This window comes from Pan paniscus, chromosome 13 (genome assembly GCF_029289425.2).
Source record: "Pan paniscus chromosome 13, NHGRI_mPanPan1-v2.0_pri, whole genome shotgun sequence".
Lineage (NCBI taxonomy): Eukaryota > Metazoa > Chordata > Mammalia > Primates > Hominidae > Pan > Pan paniscus.
This window is the reverse complement of record NC_073262.2, coordinates 15,305,577-15,326,806: the sequence shown is the minus strand read 5'-3', so window position 1 is coordinate 15,326,806 and position 21,230 is coordinate 15,305,577. Positions and strand designations below refer to the sequence as shown.

The following is a 21,230-nucleotide window of genomic DNA, read 5'->3' as shown; positions in this document are numbered from 1 at the left end:
CGGCTAGGGCAAAGCTACAAATTAACAACATCTCAGCAAAGCAATTGTTTAAAGGACAGGTCTTTTTCAAAATGGAGTCTCTTATGTCTTTCCTTTCTACATGGACACAGTGACAGTCTGATCTCTCTCTCTTTTCCCTACAGGTGGACACGCCCCCACTGATATTCCTTCTAATTGCAACATGGGAGAGGAGGATATGACACGCGATATCGCAGGGAGTAGAAACGCCCCTGTGATACTGTTCTTAATATTCAGGGAGGAAGAGGATAATATTACTCCCAATACAGATGGGTGTACACCCGTCTGTGAAAAAGTTCATAATCTCCAGAGGGGGAGATGATATTACTCACAATATGGTAAAGAGGCTGTGAGTCCACGGAGGATCCTCAGAGCCAGCGGGGGAAGAGGGGCTGGCTCTCAGTCCCCGCCTCACGGGGGTGCCTCCCCCCACTGCGATGGGGGTCCTAAGAGCCAGTGGGGGAAGAGGGGCTGGCTCTGAGACCCCGCCTCACGGGGGGTGCCTCCCCCCACTGCGATGGGGGTCCTAAGGGCCCAGGAGGAAGAGGGGCTCTCTCTCAGTCCCCGCCTCGCGGGGAGTGCCTCCCCTTCCTGCGATGGGGGTCCTAAGAGCCAGTGGGGGAAGAGGAGCTGGCTCTCAGTCTCCGCCTCGCGAGGTGCCTCCCCACCTTGCGATAGGGGTCCCAAGAGCCAGGGGGAAGAGGGGCTGGCTCTCTTTGTGGATGATTCTTTTTCCATTCTCAGGCAGTTTTCTTTTTTCTTTCTTTCTTTTTTTTTTTTTTGAGACTGAGTCTTGCTCTGTTGCCCATGCTTTGCTGGATCTCGGGTGACTGCAACCACTGCCTCCCAGGTTCAAGAGATTCTCCTGCCTCAGCCTCCTGAGTAGCTGGGACTAGAGGCGTGTGTCACCACACCCAGCTAATTTTTGTATTTTTAGTAGAGATGGGGTTTCACCATGTTTGCCAGGATGGTCTCTATCTCCTGACCTTGTGATCCACCCACCTCAGCCTCCCAAAGTGCTGGGATTGCAGGTGCGAGCCACTGGGTCCAGCCTCTCAGGCGATTTTCATACCTGCATACTCTGATCACTACTCTGTTAAACAGTCAAGGAGGGTAAGTATTATCTTCAGATTTCCAGAGCTCTGTCTCTGTACAGCCCTCTCCTCCTCAATATTCTGCCCTATGAATTCTAGCCACATTGGCCTTCCCAGACTCACAGTTCTGTCCTCTCAACTCAGGAAGATCTCTGAGCTCCATCTGCATTCTTTCTTCCTGTGCTGTGGCCTGGAAAGTTTTCTAAGGTGTTTGGGAGGTCAATTGTGGGGCTAGCCTCATTTGTTTCTCATTTCTTGAGGATCACTGCCTTTTGATGCTTGATTCCAGTGATTGATTCCCTTTGTTGCTTGAGGGCCATAGTTTCATACATTTTCTCCAGTATTTTTGTTGTTTTAGGTCAGAAAGTAATTTTGGTCTCTGTTACTCCATCTTGGCCAGAAGTGTAAGACCTAAGCATTTACACATCAAAATACTGCACACATAATTTTAGTTTAAGCCACTTTTTAAAAAATCTCCTTCATTTTCCATTTAGCATTCTATTTAGGGTATTACATTGGTTTTTTTGAAATTCTGTTATTGGCAGTTTCTATTGCCTATCAATCCCATTTAAAGATAGTGCATAGGGTATTCTAAAATAGCTGTTAAGCAAAGAGAAAATTGGGCCTGATAGGGTGAGAATCACAGCTCTAATACCTAGAGTGACCTTATAATGTATTGTCCAAAGGAGATATTTTTGACAGTGAAAGAGGGTGTTGTTAGTAATTATATCAGGACCATGGCCTAAACCAGGACTATCCCAGGCAGCCTGGGACATATTTGTACCCCATCTCTATTTAATGCCTTTATACAATTCTTTACTTAATTCTACCAGCCTTTATTGAGCCTGCTTTCTTTGTCTAGCTGAGTGCCACGTGCTGACATCACTAAGATCAGTACAGCAAACTCTGAAAGATGGACAGAGAGACAGGAGGTGGTCCTTTATAATGCAGTGTGATCTGTGCTGCAATAGAGGTGAGCACAAGGGCCTTACGAAGGCTCAGTGAAGAGCATGCTTGACTGCAGGGGAGGGCACTTAGGTTAGAAAAGATGAGTCGAAGTATGTTCATAGGGAGCATGGGGTGAGAGGTGGTGGGAAAGGTGTTCCAGACAGTGTGTGTCAAGGCCAAGAGCCAGGGGAACACAGGTGGGGCTTCTTTTTTTTTCTTCTAAGATGGAAGAGTGTTCTGATCAACTGGAAAACAACGCACATGGGAAGCTGTACAGAAATGAGTGGGGAAAGGTAATACTTAACAGCAACAGCAGTTAATATTTAGTGCCCACTTACGACATGCTGGACACAGTTCCGGGTACTCTGAACATATTCGCTCATTTAATCTTTACAACAACCCTATGAGGTAGGTACTATTATTATCTCCATTTTCAGGTGAGGAATCTGAGGCACAGAGAGAGTAAGTATGTTGCCCAGGGCCACGCACCAAGTATGTGGTAGGTCCTGGAGTTGAATGCAGAGCCCCTCCACTCTAAACTCCTGAAAGCCAGATGCTACAAGGCGTTGTTATTCCAAGTGGAGGAATGCTAAGGACAGCATCCTGCAGGTGACCAGGAAACCCTGAAGCATTCGAAGCAGGGGAATGGCTTAAAACAAGGTGGTATAAGAAAGTGCTCCCAGAGCAGCATGAAAGTCTGGTGTAGTGGAGGTCTCCACTAGCCACAAGAGGTGGTAAGAGGCTGAGCTGAAGCAGCTGCAGCAGGGATGCAGAGTATACATTCCCCAAACCCTTATGGGCAGAGTCCTTTGGCTTCAGTGACCACGGCCAAGGGTGCAGAGGAGAAGCCCAAGAAGATGCCAGGTGTCTGGCTTATGCCCCTGTGTGAACGTGAAGCCTCTCATTGACATGCAGGTTACAGGAGGAAAAGCAGGTTTATTTGGGAAGGAGGCTTCTAGACCATGACTTCCATTTTAGCCATGTAGTTTTTGAAGTGCTTGTACAAGTTCTAGGTGGAAATGTCCAGGAGGCAGTGGGGAACTCAAAGTAGATCTCAGGAGAGAGGCTTAGGCCAGAGGGCTTGGGGAATCATCAGCATGGGGGTGGGAGGAGAGCTGGTATTTGGATGAGATTGCGGTGGAGCAGGAACAGAGTGGGAAGAGGTGGTGATGAACCCAGGGACTCCAGTATGCGGTAGCTGGCTGTGAGATTAGGAAGCAATGAAAGAGGCCGAGAAGGATGTAGGGGAGAAGCATCAATAAGGAATAAATGAGTTGCACGTGCTCCAGAGAGGCCAAATAAAGACTGGATTTGGCTCTCGCAGGTCATACACGAAAGAATCTTGGAACCAAAAGGAAAACGGTGGTGGTTTAAAGGGTATATTCAGTTTCTAGATCTGCTGTCACAAAATACCAGAAACTGGGTGTCTTGTTAAAACAACAGAAATTTTTTCTCTCACAGTTTTGGAAGCTAGAAGTTCAAAACGAGGTGTTGGCAGCACCATGCTCTCTCTGAAGATGCTAGGAAGAATCTGCTCCATGCCTTTCCATTCGCTTCTGGGGTTTCCTGCAAGCCCTGACATTCCTTGGCTTGTAGATGCATCACCCCAGTTTCTGCCCCCATCATCACATGGCCTCCTCTCTGCGTGTGCCTCTGCATTCCCTCTATTCTTCTTCTAAGGACACCGACACCAGTCATAGTGGATTAAGGGTCCACTCCTAACTAATTACATCTGCAACAACCCTATTTCCAAATAAAGTCACATTCTAAGATTCCTAGGGAGAACATGAATTTTTGGGGGCGTGTGGATACTGTTCAACCTGGGACATGGAGTAAATAAATGGCAAGGAAGATTACAGATGACTTTAAGCTAAAGAGGGAGATAGGGTTAAATGTAGGACTTTTTTTTTCCAGGACGGGAGAGGTTTAAACATGTTACTACATTGAATAAATGAAATAACCATGAACATGGAGTGGCTAAAGATTCTGAACTAAGTGCAAGTAATTGATACACGTCCATGGATAAGGGGAACGAATGGCGCTAGCCATTCCACCTGCCCCTCCTTCAGCCAACTGTGTGGCTTTACCCCAGCTGCATATTTGTGTGGCGCCTGAGCTCTGAGATGACCATCAGCATGAGGCACCGTCTGGCTGAGTTGCGCCAGCGTCAGCGGGGCGGCAAGCAGCAAGGACCATCCTCTCCCTGAAGGGCTTCTGGACCCAACCGGTGAGAACAGAATGTGGGCAAGTAATGGGTGGGTGTGCAGACGGCTTGCTGGGACCTCACTGCACTTCCTCCATGCTTTGGGCCTGCCATTCAGCAACTCTGTCTCCCAAGACCTTACCTCTCACACAAGGATCCATGATGTCAGCCTCTTCCCCCTGTTGAGTCTCCTCTCCCCCTATTGAGTCTCCTCTTCCCCTCATTGAGTCTCCTCTTCCTTCTTCCCCCATTGAGCCTCCTCTCCCCCTATTGAGTCTCCTCTCCCCATGCCCTTCCTTGTCTCGGACTCAGGCACCAGGCCCCATCAATGCTGTCTCCTGGACCGGCTCTCTCATCAGACAGTGACAAGGAGGGAGAAGATGAGGGGACTGAAGAAGAACTTTCAGCACTGCCCGTCCTTGCCAAGAGTACCAAGAAGGCACTGGGTCTGTGGCAGTTGGGTGTGGGGGCAGACAGGTCCTAGTTGGTATGATGGCTAGATATGGTTTTTCTGAGACTGTGGGGTGAGAGCAGTATGAGCTGAGGAAACTGAGGCATCATTGTGGCCACACAGGGTATGGGCTGATGGGGCCAGGGCTCCAGGGTTGGGTGGGGGCGGGGGGGCAGGAGACACTTCCTCTGACTGCCTGTTTCTGTCTAGCCTCGGTCCCCAGCCCAGCCTTGCCCCGAAGCCTGTCCCACTGGGAGATGAGTCAGGTGAGTCGCCATTGTTAAAATGTTCTTCCAAGGTTAGAGGAGGCAAAGGTAGCTGTGAGAACAGGGCTCTCTGGGCCTGGTAGGGTACTGGGGCATGGGGTCTGCCCACATGCTGCACTCCTGTGTCCAAGGAAGGGCTTGTCGGGGAAGTTGAAGCAGCTGGGCCGGTCCTGGGTGCGGGGTGAAGAAAGCCCAGGTATTTCCTTCCTGTGGACCAGTTGGGGTGGATGGAGCACAGGGTTAGTCAGCACTGGGGAGGTGGGGCACTTGTTCAGCTGCCTGGTGCCTGGAAGTAAATATCATCAGAGAAGAGCTCAAGGTGGAGAGGACAAAGGACCCCTAAGCCAGATAGTTAGAACTAAAATGCAGGAAATCAAGGATCCAAAGAGCGGAGATCTGGAGAAACAGTTCTAAAGACCCCGGTTAGAAGGTAAGCGGAGAACTTCCAGAATAGTTAGAGGCAAAAGGCCATGAGGGGACCCATAACTCAGCGACTGCCCTGGGGTGGCCAAAGGGGGATCAAGGTGTTCAGAGCAAGTTCCCAAGCACCAGTACCTTCCGTTGTCAGCAACAGTTTCACAGAGTGATGATGCTGTGGTGTCTCTGGAGCACCCTGACCGGGCCAGGGGTCTCAGGCCTGGGCTATAGGTTTGTCCTTGGTGCTGTGAAGGGACTTTGGGGCCCCCAGCTATTGGAGTGATTGGGGTAGAGAGGCAAAAGGAGTGGTTGGGGTAGACAGGCAGAAGTGGCCTTTGCCCTGGGCTGGGTTTCTTGGGGGACTCTTGGTAGTAAGTGGTTGCTGCTGGGGCTGTCCTCAGAGTAGGAGACTTTTAGAGACCTCCAGCTCTGAGGCATCTACGATACCAGGTGAAGGCTGAGACTAGGGGTTCCTGTGCCAGAGGATGCGGAATGCAGCTAAGAGCGTGAACTCTGGAGCCAGACTAACCTGCAGGCCACTTACTGTCTGTGGGACGCAGACTGGTCACTTAAGCCCCCTGTGCTTCAGTCTCCTCATCTGTAAAACAAGGATGATACTAGTGCCCATTTCAAAAGGTTGCTGTGAGGATGAAGTAAGCTAGCATGTGTAGTGTGCCAGGCACATAGTAAGGGATATGTGGATATTTGTTGATCTGACTGTGTGGTTATTGTTACTCCTCCCCCACCCCCTACCTCCCACCAGGCACAGGAGTCCGTGGGGTTCCTGGACCCAGCTCCTGCAGCCAACCCGGGACCCAGAAGAAGAGGGCGCTGGGTTCAGCCAGGTGTGGAACTGAGCGTTAGATCCATGCTGGATCTGCGGCAGCTGGAAACACTGGCCCCAAGCCTGCAGGACCCTAGCCAGGACTCGCTGGCCATCATCCCATCTGGTCCCAGGAAGCATGGGCAGCAGGCCCTTGAGACTTCACTCACTAGCCAGGTGAGCCTGCTTTCTCCCAGCTCTCTAGAGAGTTCCAAGGGGCCTTAGGCAGCCTTTGCCACCAGCTGGGACCTGAGCACTGGTCCAGCTATGCTTGCTCTGCCCCTGTGGCACATGGGTAACCTGAACTTCAAAGCCAGGATGGGGGTGGCTGGGCTGTATGGTTTGGTCATCAGGATAGGCAGGGGAGGAGTTGGGATAGAGAGGCAAAAGTGGCCTTTGCCCTGGGCTGGGTTTCTTGGAGGACTCTTGGTATTAAGTGGTAGCTGGAGGTTGGCAGCCCAGAGTGCTAATACAGTTCATCCAGAAGCTCACATCAGCAACTGGAGCCCAGCCTGGCTTCTCGATGTCTGTCCTTCAGCTTCCCCTTGAATAAGTGCACACCGCATCCTTACTCTCCTCCACCTCTTCTCCAAGGGGAGGGTTGGCCCCCAGGATACTCAGGGCTTACCCCCCAGCTACCACTGCCTCATCTGTCACCTCTGCTCTGTTAACATCCCTTTGTGTGTTCCCAGAATGAAAAGCCCCCTCGGCCTCAGGCTTCCCAACCTTGTTCCTATCCCCATATTATCCGATTATTGTCACAAGAGGAAGGGGTCTTTGCCCAAGATCTGGAACCTGCACCCATTGAAGATGGTATTGTCTACCCGGAGCCGAGTGACAACCCCACCATGGATACCAGGCAAGGATCCTGCCCTAGCCAGACCTCGTGCCCCCGTCTTCCCCTCCCTATGAGTGTTCTTTAGTCGAGGGAGGGTTGGCCCCCAGGATACTCAGGGCTTTCCTTCCAGCTCACCACTGCCTCATCCCTCACCCTGATCACAGGCAGGAGTCCAGCGGGGCTGCTGCCTACCCCTGCTCACTGCCTTTTCTTCTCCCTGCTGGAATCCTGACAGTGAGTTCCAAGTGCAGGCTGCAGCCCGGGGAACTCTGGGAAGAGTGTACCCAGGCAGCAGGAGCTCAGAAAAGCACAGCCCTGACAGTGCCTGCTCTGTGGATTACAGCAGCAGCTGCCTTTCCAGCCCGGAGCACCCCACTGAAGGTGAGGCTGTAGCCTGGAGGGAGGGGCCATGGGGGGTGGGGCCTGGAGGTGGGTGGGGAGGCTGTGGCAACAGATGGGTGCAGTGCGATGCCTCTCTCCCCTCCCCACACCCAGACTCTGAGAGCACGGAGCCCCTCAGTGTGGATGGCATCTCCTCAGACCTTGAAGAGCCAGCTGAGGGCGATGAAGAAGAGGAAGAAGAGGAGGGAGGCATGGGCCCCTATGGGCTACAGGAGGGCAGCCCCCAGACTCCAGACCAGGAGCAGTTTCTAAAACAGCACTTTGAGACTCTGGCCAGTGGAGTACTCCAGGTGTGGTCAGAGGGCCAGCATTTAGTGCCTGCAATTTGCCCTTCTCCCCTCCTTGCCTACCTGAGAGGAGGGTCCCAGGGTATAGGCTGTGGCTGGGGGTCTCAAGGAGGCAAAATCTGGGGCAAGGGCTTGGTTTTTGCCCCAATTCATGATTTCTCTGACCTTGGTAGGGGCCCCAGTGCAGGTCCCAGAGAGGTCAGAGTCTTGGAGTATCTCTTCACGATTCCTGTTGCAAGTACAGACCCGCCCACTCAGGTACAGAGGCCCCCTACCCCCCAGCAGCAGCTCTGGCTCTCCTGGCCTCCCAGGGCTGCTGCCCTCTCCTCTCCAGTGTTCTGTCTCTCCATGCGCGGGGTGTTTTGCACTCCCGGTTTTGGGCTAACTGGCCTTTCCCCAGCCCTATCTGGCTTTGTGCTGGTTCTCTCCTAGTGCCCTGGTGCTATGAGTTTCTCGCCATTTTGGCAGGGAGGAGCATTGAGCCTTCTCTGGGCCTTCTCCCACATTTCCTCCCTGTAGGGAACCATCCCCGTCCTCCTCAAGCCTGGCACTGATGTCGAGACCAGCCCAGGTGCCACAGGCATCTGGTGAGCAGCCGAGAGGCAATGGTGCCAATCCCCCTGGAGCACCCCCGGAGGTGGAACCGTCCTCTGGCAACCCCAGCCCCCAGCAGGCAGCCTCTGTGCTGTTTCCACGATGCCGTCTCAACCCTGACAGCAGCTGGGCTCCCAAGAGAGTGGCCACAGCCAGCCCCTTTTCTGGACTCCAGAAGGCCCAGTCTGTGCACAGTCTGGTGCCACAGGGTGAGGAGCCTGATGGGTTCAGTGCCAGGGTGCAGGGTGTATGGAACACATGTACAAGCTGGAGGAGGGAGGGCCTGGTGTGGCCCTGATGTGCCACTGTGCTGGCCACTAGGTGTCCCTTAATGGGCATGTGGAGGGGAACAGCAGCTCTTCGGGATTGGGTGTTGGCACCTGGGATGCCTTCCTCAACACCTGACCTGTGTATACCTCTGTCTCCTTTGCAGAAAGACATGAGGCCAGTCTGCAGGCCCCTTCACCAGGCGCACTGCTGTCTCGGGAGATCGAAGCTCAGGATGGTCTGGGCTCCCTGCCCCCAGCTGATGGCCGTCCGTCTCGGCCTCACTCCTATCAGAACCCCACCACCAGTTCCATGGCCAAGATATCCCGCAGTATCTCTGTTGGGGAGAACCTGGGCCTGGTGGCTGAACCTCAAGCTCATGCCCCCATCCGAGTCTCACCACTCAGCAAGCTGGCCCTGCCCAGCCGGGCTCACCTGGTCCTGGACATCCCCAAACCACTGCCTGACCATCCTACCCTGGTTGCATTCTCTCCTGTCACCAAAGGCCGGGCCCCTGGCGAGGCAGAAAAGCCTGGCTTCCCGGTGGGCCTAGGAAAAGCTCACAGTACAACTGAGAGATGGGCCTGTTTGGGGGAGGGCACCACTCCCAAGCCTAGGACAGAGTGCCAGGCTCATCCTGGGCCCAGCAGCCTCTTCCAAGGCCCTGAAAACTTGCAGCCCCCACCCCCTGAGAAGACTCCCAACCCCATGGAATGCACCAAGCCAGGGGCAGCCCTGAGCCAGGACTCAGGTGTGCACAGCTCCCCAGCTCTCATCTCCTGCCCCATCCTTACTCTCCCCTCTCTGTTGGCCGCTGTCTGGCTCCATCCCATTTCTGTGGGTACAGCTTCTGGTGTTTCTTGTCCTGTCTGCTCCTGTCGCAGGTCCGTAAGTCACACCCCTGATGGTGAGACCCTCCTGCTGACCTTCATGATTTCCTTGTGACTCACTTGCCCATTCAGTGGCTTCTGAACTTGGGGCTGGCCGTCTCCTCTGGACCTTGTTTGTATGGTGTTGGGGAGGCCGTTGGAAGAGAAGCCAAGAGGAAGGGACTGAGGGCAAGTGGGAGGTGCAATGCTGAGGGCTAGGTCTCTCCTGCTCTGAGTGTCTTGGGTGCGGAGGCCTGAAAGGGCTACATGCTGGGCCTCACTGAGCTGTATCCGTCTCTTTCAGAGCCAGCGGTGAGCCTGGAGCAGTGTGAGCAGCTGGTGGCAGAGCTCCGCAGCAGCGTGCGCCAGGCAGTGCGGCTCTACCACTCGGTGGGTGTTAGGTGCCCCCCGGCAGGAGGGCGGGCACGTCAGTAGTGCTGGGTGTTTCGGATAACCATGTCCAGAACAGTATGCTAAGGCTCTTGTGCTGACAGGATGGCACACTCAAGAACATCTTGGGCAGCATAGGTGAGGGGGTTAGAGGCCAGGCTAGCCTCTTGTACCGGGCACCTGCGGTCATTTCTGGTTAAGAGCTGGAGACTTCCCTCAGGAGGTGAGGCCTGAAGAGACCACACCTCCTAGTTGGCTCAGGACAATCCCAGTTTATGTCGTTGTCCCAGTGTAATTATTAATGGCATCCTTTTTCATATCCATGAATTATTTGGCCCCCTTAGACATAGGGGACAGTCCAAGAAGCCCCAAACTTTGAAAGAGAAAGCAGATTCTGCTGGAGTTGTCATAAGGAGTTGCTCATAAGATGTAGACGGTTCTGCAATCCAATGGGTTCCTCCTTGGGCGTCACCCCCAGAGTCTGCCTGCATCCCATGTTCCCTGGCCATACATGCTGATCTTGGTGGGTAGAGTTCCCAGCTAGTCCCTTCTGAGGCAGGCTGGACCCAGGTGGGGCCCCTCCCTTTTATATGTCTGTTGACAGGCTCCTCCACCTCACTTCTGGGGGTGCTGTTTCAGGTGGCTGGCTGCAAGATGCCCTCAGCAGAGCAAAGTCGGATTGCCCAGCTCCTCAGAGACACCTTCTCTTCGGTGCGACAGGAGCTGGAAGCTGTGGCTGGGGCAGTGCTGTCCAGCCCAGGAAGCAGCCCTGGGGCTGTGGGAGCCGAGCAGACACAGGCCCTGCTGGAGCAATACTCAGAACTGTTGCTTCGAGCCATGGAACGGTGTATGGAAGGCAAACTCTGAGTTCTAGAAGCCTGTCCCAAGTGAATGAATGCCCCAGCGATTCCAAACTGCAGCCCCTCTGCCCCTCACCAAAACCTGCGGGGCTGCTTGGAGTGGAAAGCAGGGAGCAGTGTTCAGAGGCAAAGCAGCCTTCCCAGCCGCTCCTCGTGGGGGGCCTGTATTTATTAATTTATTTCCCAGACTGTTGCCTCACTTCCTTGGAACTCCTGCCTCCACAGCCCCTCCAGTGGCAGGGACAGGTCTTGGGTCTTTGTCATCTTGGTGCTGTGAGAGGTAGGAGGGCAGCCTGCCCCATCTAGGAATCTGGGAAGGGCTGGCCCTCTCTTAGAAGCCATTTGAAATTACTGCAGGGATTAGCTCCCTGTGGTGGAGCATACACAGGATACTCTGGGGTCGAGGTGAGAGGTGATGTGGTATTCAGTGCCCGTCAGCCAACTGTGGGCCTTCACCTCTACCTGCACTTCCCCTCTCACACCAGCTGCACTCCCCTGGCTGCCAGAGCAGGGTGGTTTTCCCCAATACCTGGCAGCTCAGAAAGGCAGAGCCATCTGGCCGTCCAGGGTGTCCCCAGCCATCAGGAGACTTGAGTTGGTATTTGGACCTGAGCCCGCACATTCCACTCCCATTCTCCCTCCAAGAGGGGCCCAGCATTGTATTTCCCTGTGACCCCTTACTCTCCTGGCCAGAACTTGAGCCAGCTGTGGGACGTTGCTGCAGGACAGTAAGCCCTCACCTGGGCAAACATGAAGCTCTGGCCTCCTTTCCTCAGCCCCTTGTTCTTCCCTGCCCTCCACCCTGGACCCCAGCTGGCTGCTGGAGCCCAGAGGCCACCTTCTCCCTGCATCCTGAATGATGCTTAGTCAGAAGCCTGTGTTGGAACATCCCTCGTTTACAGGGCGCTGGCCTACCTCCTGAGGACCTTGGCCACAGATGAGATCACACGCATGCACGCGCACACATGTACACACACCTACCTGCACAGCACGCTGTTGAGTGTTGGTTGCCAGAGTATCCGGCTGGCTGCTGTGTGCCTGGTTTCCTCACATCCTGCCTCAGCTTCACCACCCTGGCTTATGTGGAACACCTATCAGGGAGCAGAAAAGGGGTGCAGTACACTAAGTGAACCCAGATTCTGGATTCTTGGTGTCCACAGCCTAGCTGATACGAGATGGCCCATAGGACACCTGGTTTAGGTAGAAGGAGCCTCCTCAAAGGCAGTGCTGGGTACCCACGGGTGTGCTGGATACTGGAGTTTGAGAGGAGGGAGGTGCTGGGGCCAAAGGAGACACTAGAAAAATGGTAGATGGGACAGGTAAGTGGCAGAGGTGAGGGGATAAGTTAGAATGTAAAAGGGCAGTAATTAGGGGTGAGGGAAAGGAGATAGGGGACCCTAGGAGGTAGAGTGGGACCATGTCTTGAGGCAGTTGAAGAGTTGAGGAAAGGTTTTTCTGGGCCCTACTGCTCCCCTCTGCTGCAGGTAAGTCAGAGCAGCTTTACCACAGCTTCAGGCCACGAGAGCCCCTTCACCCACCCTGCTGCGCCATAGGCAGAGGCTTATAAAGAAATGGGTTCCGGGCCAGGTGTGGTGGCTCAAGCCTGTAATCTCAGCACTTTGGGAGGCCGAGGCGGGTGGATCACGAGGTCAGGTGATCGAGATCAGCCTGGCCAACATGGTGAAACCCTGTCTCTACTAAAAATAAAAAAATTAGCTGGGCGTGCTGGTGGGCGCCTGTAATCCCAGCTACTCGGGAGGTTTAGGCAGGAGAATCGCTTGAACCCTGGAGGTGGAGGTGGAGGTGGAGGTTGCAGTGAGCCGAGATCGCGCCATTGCACTCCAACCTAGGTGACAAAGCTACACGCCATCTCAAAAAAAAAAAAAAAAAAAAAAAAAAGAAAAAGGGTTACAAAAGGTTCCCAGCTCCGGGGCATCAGCCTGAGTGCGCTTGAGCTGCTCCAAACCTGGCCCTTCCCCACTCCTCTAGCATCGCCACCCGCATGGCCCTGGAACTCCCGCGGCGGCGGGGGCGGGCCCGTGCCTGCTGTGCCCCCACTTCCCACACCAGCCGCGCCCAGCGCAGGTGGGACTCAGGTTCGCCCTCTGGGCCAGGTCCTTCACGAGGAGGCAGCTACCCTTCGCCAGAAGTTTGTGAGAATGTGGCTGCCCTTTTCCTGCCCTCTGCCCCATGTGAGTGGGGGGCCTCGTGGCCCGGCCGGCGCCCCGTCCCCTTCTGCATGTCTGAGGCCACCGGCAACCGCCGCCCCACTCCAGATTTGCCCCCGCCCTGTTTTGAAAGCCCCTTATTTATAACTTTTATACTTTGTGCAGGTCGCGGCGCTTCCCGCCTCATCCTCGGCTGCATGGGGCGGGGGGGCTGTTTTTAACGTGCCCGTTTGTACTGATGTATGAACTTGTCAATAAACACAATTGTTTGTTAACCCTGGGATGCCGGCCCAGTGGGGCAGGCCGAAGCGGGCGCTGCCAGTCGCTCCACCGCTTCGGTGGCAGAACCCGGTATGTGTCCAGGGGCAGGACGGGGCGGGGTGCTGGGGGTGTGGCCTGCGGCGGGTGCCTCTGGAAGGGCGGGGCGAGGGTCTGGGGGTGTGGCCTGCGGCGGGGAGGGCGGGGCGAGTGCTGGGGGTGTGGCCTGCGGTGGGTGCCTCTGGAAGGGCGGGGCGAGTGCTGGGGGTGTGGCCTGCGGCGGGGCGTCGGGGAAAGGCGGGGTCTCAGCCGGCGCTGACGCAGCCATGGCGGAGGCGGCTTTGGAAGCCGCGCGGAGCGAGTTACGAGAATTCCTGGCCGCTGCAAGGGGTGAGTGGCTCTCCCACAGGCTGTGGCGATTTCCGAACACGGGAGGGGCCCTGGGATGCCGCTGACACCGGGGGCTCGGAACCTCGTGTGTGCGACTGCCCCGAGGCCCCGCTCGGGTTGCTCTTCTGTGGCAACCTGCTTCCCTTCTCCCGTGTTCGCGCGCTCCCGCGGCTTCCTGGGTGATTCTGTTCACGTTATTCCCAAGGCCCGGTGCCGTCTTGACCGTGGTCGCGGCGAAGCCCTGTGTTTCCTACAGTCTTGAGCAGCTTGCTGTGGCCCTTGTTGAAAGCTCATCGAAGGCACACAGGTGGTGGTCGGATTCCTCCCCCACGTGCGCCGCCTCCGACCTCAACTCCCTTGTCGCACTTTGGGAGGATTGCAGGCTGACCAAATGGTCCCTGGCTCTTCCCCTGCTTGGTTTTTATTCCTTTTCTTTCTTTCTCTCTTCCCTCCTTCCTTCTTTTTTCTATTTTTAAATGATTTCTTACCACTGAACAGCAACACAGGCTCATGTGTATGTGATGGGTATGTAATATACAATGGTACGCAATGTAAATGAAGCGAGGTTCCCTCCCAGCCCCAGTTTGCATTCTTACAGAAAGATTGTTTATATCCGTGCACACACGACTTTTTACCCTTTTTTTGTACAAATAGTAGCCTGCTAAACCCACTCTTCTGCACCGTGTATCTTGGAGATCATTTCACATTCCTCTACCTCAGTCTTTTTCACGTCTGTGTGCTAGTGCTGTATTCACTTAGTCATTTAGGTCATGTCCAATCCGTTGTTTTCAATAATGCTGCAACGAATACTTTGAGGATTGATTTAACAAATACTTATTCAGCATCTCTGTGTGCCAGGCTCTGTTCAGTGTGTTTGAGATACATCACTGAACAAAACAAATCTGTCTTTTACAGTCTATGTCCTGTTACATTCTAAGTGAGAAGGTGGACAATTAACCACAGGTGTACTGAATGAGTACATTGTAGAGTAGAAGAAGTAGGTTAGAAGGTAAGTGCAGGCAAAGCCCTCTGTGGGAGTGTGCCTGTTGTGTTTAGGAAACAGTGAAGAAGCCAGTCTGCAGGAGCAGCGTTTTCTGCACATGTGTGAGTATGTTTGTTGGTTAAATTCTTTATATTTTTTGAGACAGGGTCTTACCGTGTCACACAGGCTGGAGTGCAGTGGCACAATCATAGCTCGCTGCACCTCGACCTCCCAGGTTCAAGAGATCCTCCTGCTTCAGCACCTGGGAGTAGCTGAGACTACAGGCATGCGCCACCACGCCTGGCTAATTTTTTTGAATTTTAGTAGAGACAAGGCTGGTCTCAGATTCCTCAAACAATCCTTCCACCTCAGCATTCCAAAGTTTTGGAATGCCATGGAACACATAAGCCACTGCTCCCGGCCTTGTTAAATTCTTAGCAGAGTTATGGGGTCAAAGCAATTGTTTGGATCCCTTTTGAAATTTTCTCACTTGGAAGCCCCAGGAGAGGAAAGCAGCCATTCTCTAAAGGAAATGGTGAGCAAGTAAAACAAATCCCTAATTGCAGAAGTCCAAAGGGTGAAAAAATGGCAGTTTCCATGCATTTTCAGAATCCCAGGCTGTGTGCAGGACTCACGCCTGTAATCCTAGCACTTCAGGAGACCAAGGTGGGAGGCATCTCTTGAGGCCAGGAGTTCAAGACCAGCGTGGGCAACATAGTGAGACACCATCGTGTGGTGGCATGTGCCTGTAGTCCCACCTCCTGAGGCAAGATGATTGTTTGAGTCCAGTAGTTTTGATGACAGTGGCGGGCAGTTTGAAGCAGATGCTGTCATCATGCTGGCTGCAGTGGGGAGGCACAAGTCGGGCAGCAGAAGCGGCTCTGGGAGCAGCAGTGGTGGTAGTGAGTCCCCTGTTCCCTGCATCCCCGAGGCAGCCGACTGCACCACCCCCACCCTCACATGGCTGGGCAGGACCTGCTCCTAAGCCCAGACCCTCTGCTGCAGCCTGAACCTCGCTCCCTGCCACATCCCAGAAGCCTGCGAGCACCCTGCCAAAGGTGCAACTGGGACTTGTAGGGACTTGTACTTGTGAGTACAAAAATACTCACACATGTGCACAAAGACCCTGCTCCTGCAAACTGGCTTCTTCACTGTTTCCGGAACACAGGACTACTAGGCTCATTTGTTTGGGGTGGTCAGAGCTGCCATGCCATATGCACCTTGCCCGCCACCGCTGTGGGGAAAATGCGAAGAGGAGAGGCAGCTGGGGCCACATGTTCCACAGAGCTGGCGGGAACTGGGGACAATGGGAGCCCCACCCCTTCCAAGTTGGTAGAGTGGGAGCTCCCTAGGCGCAATTACAGCCACCCAAGCCAGGACTGCAACTCAGGCACCCCTGTGCTCTTGGGAGCCAGGAGCAGGCAGGAGCCCCACTCTCCTAGATGCAGCTGCAGCCTCCCAAGCTGCAGCTGTGGACCCAGGCATGTCTGCACTTTTGGGGACCCAGGAAGGCCCCTTCCTGCTGCCGCAGGCTTGGAAGTGCCTGATCCTGCTGTCTGGCTTCTCCTCACTGTCAGCACCTGCTCAGATCATGGAGCAAAGTTGAGGCCGAGCCTGGGCTATAGCACAGCTATTGCAGTGCTGACACACCAGCCCCCTGCCTCCTTGGCCCCCTCTGGCCTTTGGGTGCCAACGAGCATGGGAGGGAGGCCAAGAGGGGCTGAGGGCAGCTCAGTGCTGGCCTGCAGGCACCCCTTGGCACAAACAGCTTGGGTGCCGTGAATGGTGGCAAGAGGCAGACAGGTTCCTGGGTGGAAGGTGGCGGGTCCCGGTGAAGCCCGACCTTCAAGGCAGGGAAGGCCTGAAGCCTGGGGGCTGGGATGCCGGTTCCATGGACCGGAATGGGAACTTTTGGTGCTTTTTCCGGCCTACCCGTGGCTGCCCATGGACCAATAGGCATGTACGTCCTCCCCTGTGAGACCCATTAAAAGCCCCTGACTCAGCCAGACCAGAAGAGACGATGGGACGACCAGCTGCGGGGAGGAGCTGCCCACTGTGGGTCTCCTCTGAGCTATTCTATGGCTCAGTAAAGCTCCTCTTTGTCTTGTTTACCCTCTGCTTGTCTGTGTGTACCTCATTCTTCCTGGATGCAGGACAAGAATTGGGACCTGCTGAGTGGCAGGGCGAAAAGAGCTGTAACATGAAGAGGGCTGAACCATGCGTCTTGCTGGCCACATTGTGGGTGACCAGAAGGAAAGAAGAGCTGCGGCCCTTTGAGGAGTCCAGACCCAGGAGCTCCCCAAGCTGGGGTTCTGACACCCTCTTTAGGGCTCTGCGGTTCCTGGTATCTGCAAGCTTCCAGGCACCACCATGCTTCCCAGTGTCAGCTGTGGAAGCTGCTTATGGTACACCTGGTCTAGCTGCAGCCTTGCAGGAAACCAGCGCCTGTGTTGGCACCTGAAGCTGCCTGCCCCACCGCAGCCCACATGCCTAGCTGTGCGCAGTGGCCAAACCCCACACTCTTTTTTTTTTTTTTTTTTTTGAGATAAAGTCTTGCTCTGTCACCCAGGCTGGAGTGCAGTGGCATGATGATAGCTCATTGCAGCCTCTACCTCTTGGACTCAAGTGATCCTCTGGCTTCAGCCTCTAGTGTAGCTAGGAGTATAGGTGCATGCCACCATGTCCAGTTAATTTTTAATTTTTTTGTAGAGATGGGGTCTCCCTACGTTACCAAGGCTGGTCTTGACCTCCCAGCCTCAGCAATCCTCCTGCCTCTGCCTCCCAAAGTGCTGGGATTACAGACATGAGCCACCACGTCTAGCCCTAAAATATATAGCATGTCAGATGGTGATGAATGCTAACGAGAAAAAATACGGAAAGGAATATAAAGATTTGCGGCAGGGGGACAGATTATAAATTTAGAAAGTATAGTCGGAGAAGGAAGTCTTATCAATGTGATAATTGAGTGAGGACCCAAAGGAGGTAGCTGAAATGTGGATGCCAGTGGAGGAGAGGAGACGGTGGGTTTGAGAGACATAGGAGACAGAATCAACAGGACTCAGAGCCAACCAGTAGGATGACGGGAGTGAAGGAGAAAGCTGAGTCAAAAAGATTTTGATTAGAGGTGACACAGGGCCACTGTAGACCCCTGCGCAGGCGGCACACCACGCAGCCTGCCGAAGTGTACGTGGTGGCCCTGGGTGTCTGGAGATGGTGATGCTGTTCAGCAGGACCCAAACCATAGCCGAGCCCTTCCTTTTCCTCCATTGGTGTCATCTGGTAGTTTGTCTTCCCGGGTAAGAAGGTTGTAAATTTCTTAAGATGATGATTGTGTCATCCCTGATAGCCCCAGATTAGCCAAGCCAAGTTCTGAGCACATTCCTGGTGCTCATTAAATGTCACTGTTAAAGGGGGCTTCCCAGAGCCACACAACACCCAGAATAGCCCGTGGCCATGGGGCCTCAGCCTTACTCATTCTGGAGCTCCCAATGCCACTTTCATGGTGGCCTTTCCTGGTATATGCTAGGAGGCTGGCCTCTCCAGGGTGGGAAGGCATAGGGTCCACTGTGCAGACACAGCCCCACAGGGGATTTGGCTTATGGGCTGGGTAGCAGCCTCTGGCCCCGTGGATGGTCGGGGCCCATGCGGGTGTGTGTGCGTGATGCTTTCTGCTTTCATTTTTCCCTCCTCATCTTTCTATTACTGGTTGTCCAGGGTCCTTTGGTCACCAACGAGCATTTCCCAGTGACACAGCACGGCCTTTCCAGGGATGGCATCTCTTGGGCAGGGACTGGGTGCTGCAGACATCAGCCCTTCCATCCCCTGTCTTCTTCTTTCTCTCAGAGCTCTGCGTGCCTCTTGCTGTGCCCTACCTGGACAAACCCCCAACTCCGCTCCACTTCTGCCAGGACTGGGTCTGCCCCAACAGGCCGTGCATCATCCGCAACACTCTGCAGCACTGGCCGGCCCTCCAGAAGTGGTCCCTCCTCTATTTCAGGTGGGAGCTGCCCTGGGGTCAGGTGTGAGCAGTGATTACTGGCATCTGGGCATGGGCTGAGTGTCCATTCCTCTAGAGCCACAGTGGGCTCCACAGAGGTGAGTGTGGCTGTGACCCCAGATGGTTACGCGGATGCCGTGAGAGGGGATCGCTTCATGATGCCAGCTGAGCGCCGCCTGCCCCTGAGCTTCGTGCTGGATGTGCTGGAGGGCCGGGCCCAGCACCCTGGAGTCCTCTATGTGCAGAAGCAGTGCTCCAACCTGCCCACCGAGCTGCCCCAGCTGCTGCCTGATCTGGAATCCCATGTGCCCTGGGCCTCCGAAGCCCTGGGTGAGTGGAGGTGGGGTGGTCCTGGCCCTGGACAGGGAAGATATGGGAAGGAGGGGGGTCAGCCTGTTTGCCCTTAGGTGATGACCTGGCCTATGGGCTTGGTCCTGTCAGCATCTGGCGCAGCTCACTAAATACATTCCCAGGCCTTGACTTAATCATAGATGAACTGCCAAAGATTGTTGTCCTTCCTTCTGCCCCAGGGAGGGAGGACCCCTTCCCCAAGATTTCCCAACCTCTGCCTCTTCTCCCTGACCCCTTTCTTGGGATTCTTCTGTGCTCACCCAGGTTTTGGCTCTGGCATCACTGGATGGCAGCTTTCCCCAGCCTGGCCTTCCTAACTTGCTCTCTGCCTTCTGTCCTGCAGGAAAGATGCCCGATGCTGTGAGCTTCTGGCTGGGGGAGGCGGCTGCGGTGACTTCTTGTAGGTGTAAGGGGAATACAAAGGTGGGGAAGGAGCAGGTTGGGGCAGAGGGAGGGAAGACGAGGCCAGGAGTGGAGGGATGGCCCTGGGTGGAGGTTGGGCTGTCCTCTAAGATTTCTTTTGGCTTCTAGGACTCAGGCACCACAGAGGGTTTCCCCTGACAGCTGAGGTCGGGGAATGGACCCATGGCATTGGGGGCGGGTGCATTGTTTCTTCTAGACCCAAAGAAACCTCCCTGAAGGCCCGCTGGGCCAGGGGGTAAGTGTAGGAGAACTTCCCCTCTTGTTGAAGAGGAGTCCAGGGCCTGGTGAGCATCAGGTCCCTGGTAGGCAGAGTTCCAGAATGCCCATCAGAGCCCCTGGCATCTCCAGCCCACTGGCTCTGTGCGTGCTTCTCTTTTGTCATAGGCCGTCTTGGGGTGCAGGGCTCTCAGCATGATGGTTTGCCTCCTCCCGTGCCCCTGCCCTCCATACCCTGCCCCCGGGCCTTCTTTCTGTTGGCAGTGCACAAGGACTACTATGAGAACCTCTACTGCGTGGTCTCAGGAGAGAAGCATTTCCTGTTCCATCCGCCCAGCGACCGGCCCTTCATCCCCTATGGTAGGGGATGTGGCCTGCAGGGAGGGGCTGGGGAACAGCTGGCCCAAGGGGGAGGGAGGCAGCAAGAGCCTGGGAGGCCAGTTCCCAGGCCTGAGGTGTGGCTGTGGCATCCCCAGTGCACCAGGGCCCCTGATCCCCTTGCCCCTGCCCAGGGCTGGCTGGGGTGGAGGAGGGTCTGGCAAGTTCCAGGCTGTTTGCAATTCCCCCACACCCTTCTCCCTTGGGCTCCAGAGCTGTACACGCCGGCAACCTACCAGCCAACTGAAGAGGGCACCTTTAAGGTGGTGGATGAAGAGGCCATGGAGAAGGTGTCTGTCCTGTTCTTGGGCTCTAGGGAGGGAGAAGGGCAGAAGCCTGGCTCTGAAGAGCAGGCGCAAAAGATCTGGGGAGGTGGCACCTTGCTCTGAAAAGTCCCTAAGTCTGAGGCCTTTCAGTGCTGAGCCAAGCAGGGCCTGTGGTGTTGACCTTTGGAAGGGACAGAGCCTGAAGTCCTGGGGGGTCTGGGGGGCTGCTCCCTGGCATCTGATGTGTTCCCAGGTGCCCTGGATCCCACTGGACCCCTTGGCGCCAGACCTAGCACGGTACCCTAGTTACAGTCAGGCCCAGGCCCTTCGCTGCACGGTGCGGGCCGGTGAGATGCTCTATCTGCCGGCTCTGTGGTTCCACCGCGTCCAGCAGTCCCAGGGCTGCATCGCAGGTGAGGAGTTGCCCAGGCCGCCTGGGGACAGGCCCTGCCAAGGTCCAGCAGGGCCTCTGGGGGGAGGCTTGGGAGGCTCTGGGTCAGAAGAGGGATCTTCATGCTCAGATCCCCGTTCTTCCCACAGTGAATTTCTGGTATGACATGGAATACGACCTCAAGTATAGTTACTTCCAGCTGCTCGACTCCCTCACCAAGGCTTCAGGGCTTGACTGATGGAGCGCTGGTGAACACGACCAAGCACGCCTCGGGGGACAGGGCCAGCCCCTCCCTGGCCGGGTCAATTCTCGAGAGAGCCTGGAGTGTGCATGCTGGCTGCTGGCCCCGGGTCCAGCATGGCTTGAGATCAGCTGTGGAGGATCTTGGAATGTGGTTATAAGGACTCAAGGTGCCAGGCAGGTCTGGGTGAGGGTTCTCAGGAAGTTGCCACACAGGTGAGCAGAGTGGGGATCAGGTGCAGCAGCACCTCTCCCCAGCGCTGTGATGTTGGGCGAGTCACTGCGTCTCGGGCATTGGTGTCCTGTCAGTAAAGAGATAATAATGGCTGTACCTCACGGGGCTGTTGTGGGCTTGGAGATGATGTCTATGAGGACCAGCATGGAGCTGGCACACAGGACATGTTGAATAAAAGGTAGCTGTGAGTCGTACGTCCTTTTTTTTT

General features: G+C 55.0%; 1 protein-coding gene across 2 annotated transcripts; it reads left to right on the top strand.

Moving 5' to 3' along the window:
* Positions 1–13,408: 13,408 nt before the first annotated feature.
* On the top strand, positions 13,409–21,216 carry LOC117979218 (bifunctional peptidase and (3S)-lysyl hydroxylase JMJD7-like). Of its 2 annotated transcripts, none has more exons than XM_055108415.2 (8): positions 13,409–13,543; positions 18,369–18,522; positions 18,599–18,852; positions 19,217–19,273; positions 19,777–19,872; positions 20,104–20,180; positions 20,410–20,569; positions 20,697–21,216. In XM_055108415.2, the coding sequence occupies exons 1-8, from the start codon at positions 13,480–13,482 to the stop codon at positions 20,783–20,785; spliced, it is 951 nt and encodes a 316-aa protein (XP_054964390.1). In that variant the 5' UTR covers positions 13,409–13,479; the 3' UTR covers positions 20,786–21,216. The 2 variants fall into 2 exon arrangements, with proteins under 2 accessions (XP_054964390.1, XP_054964391.1); XM_055108416.1 differs by having other exon boundaries at positions 13,460–13,543; positions 18,607–18,852.
* Positions 21,217–21,230: the final 14 nt, after the last annotated feature.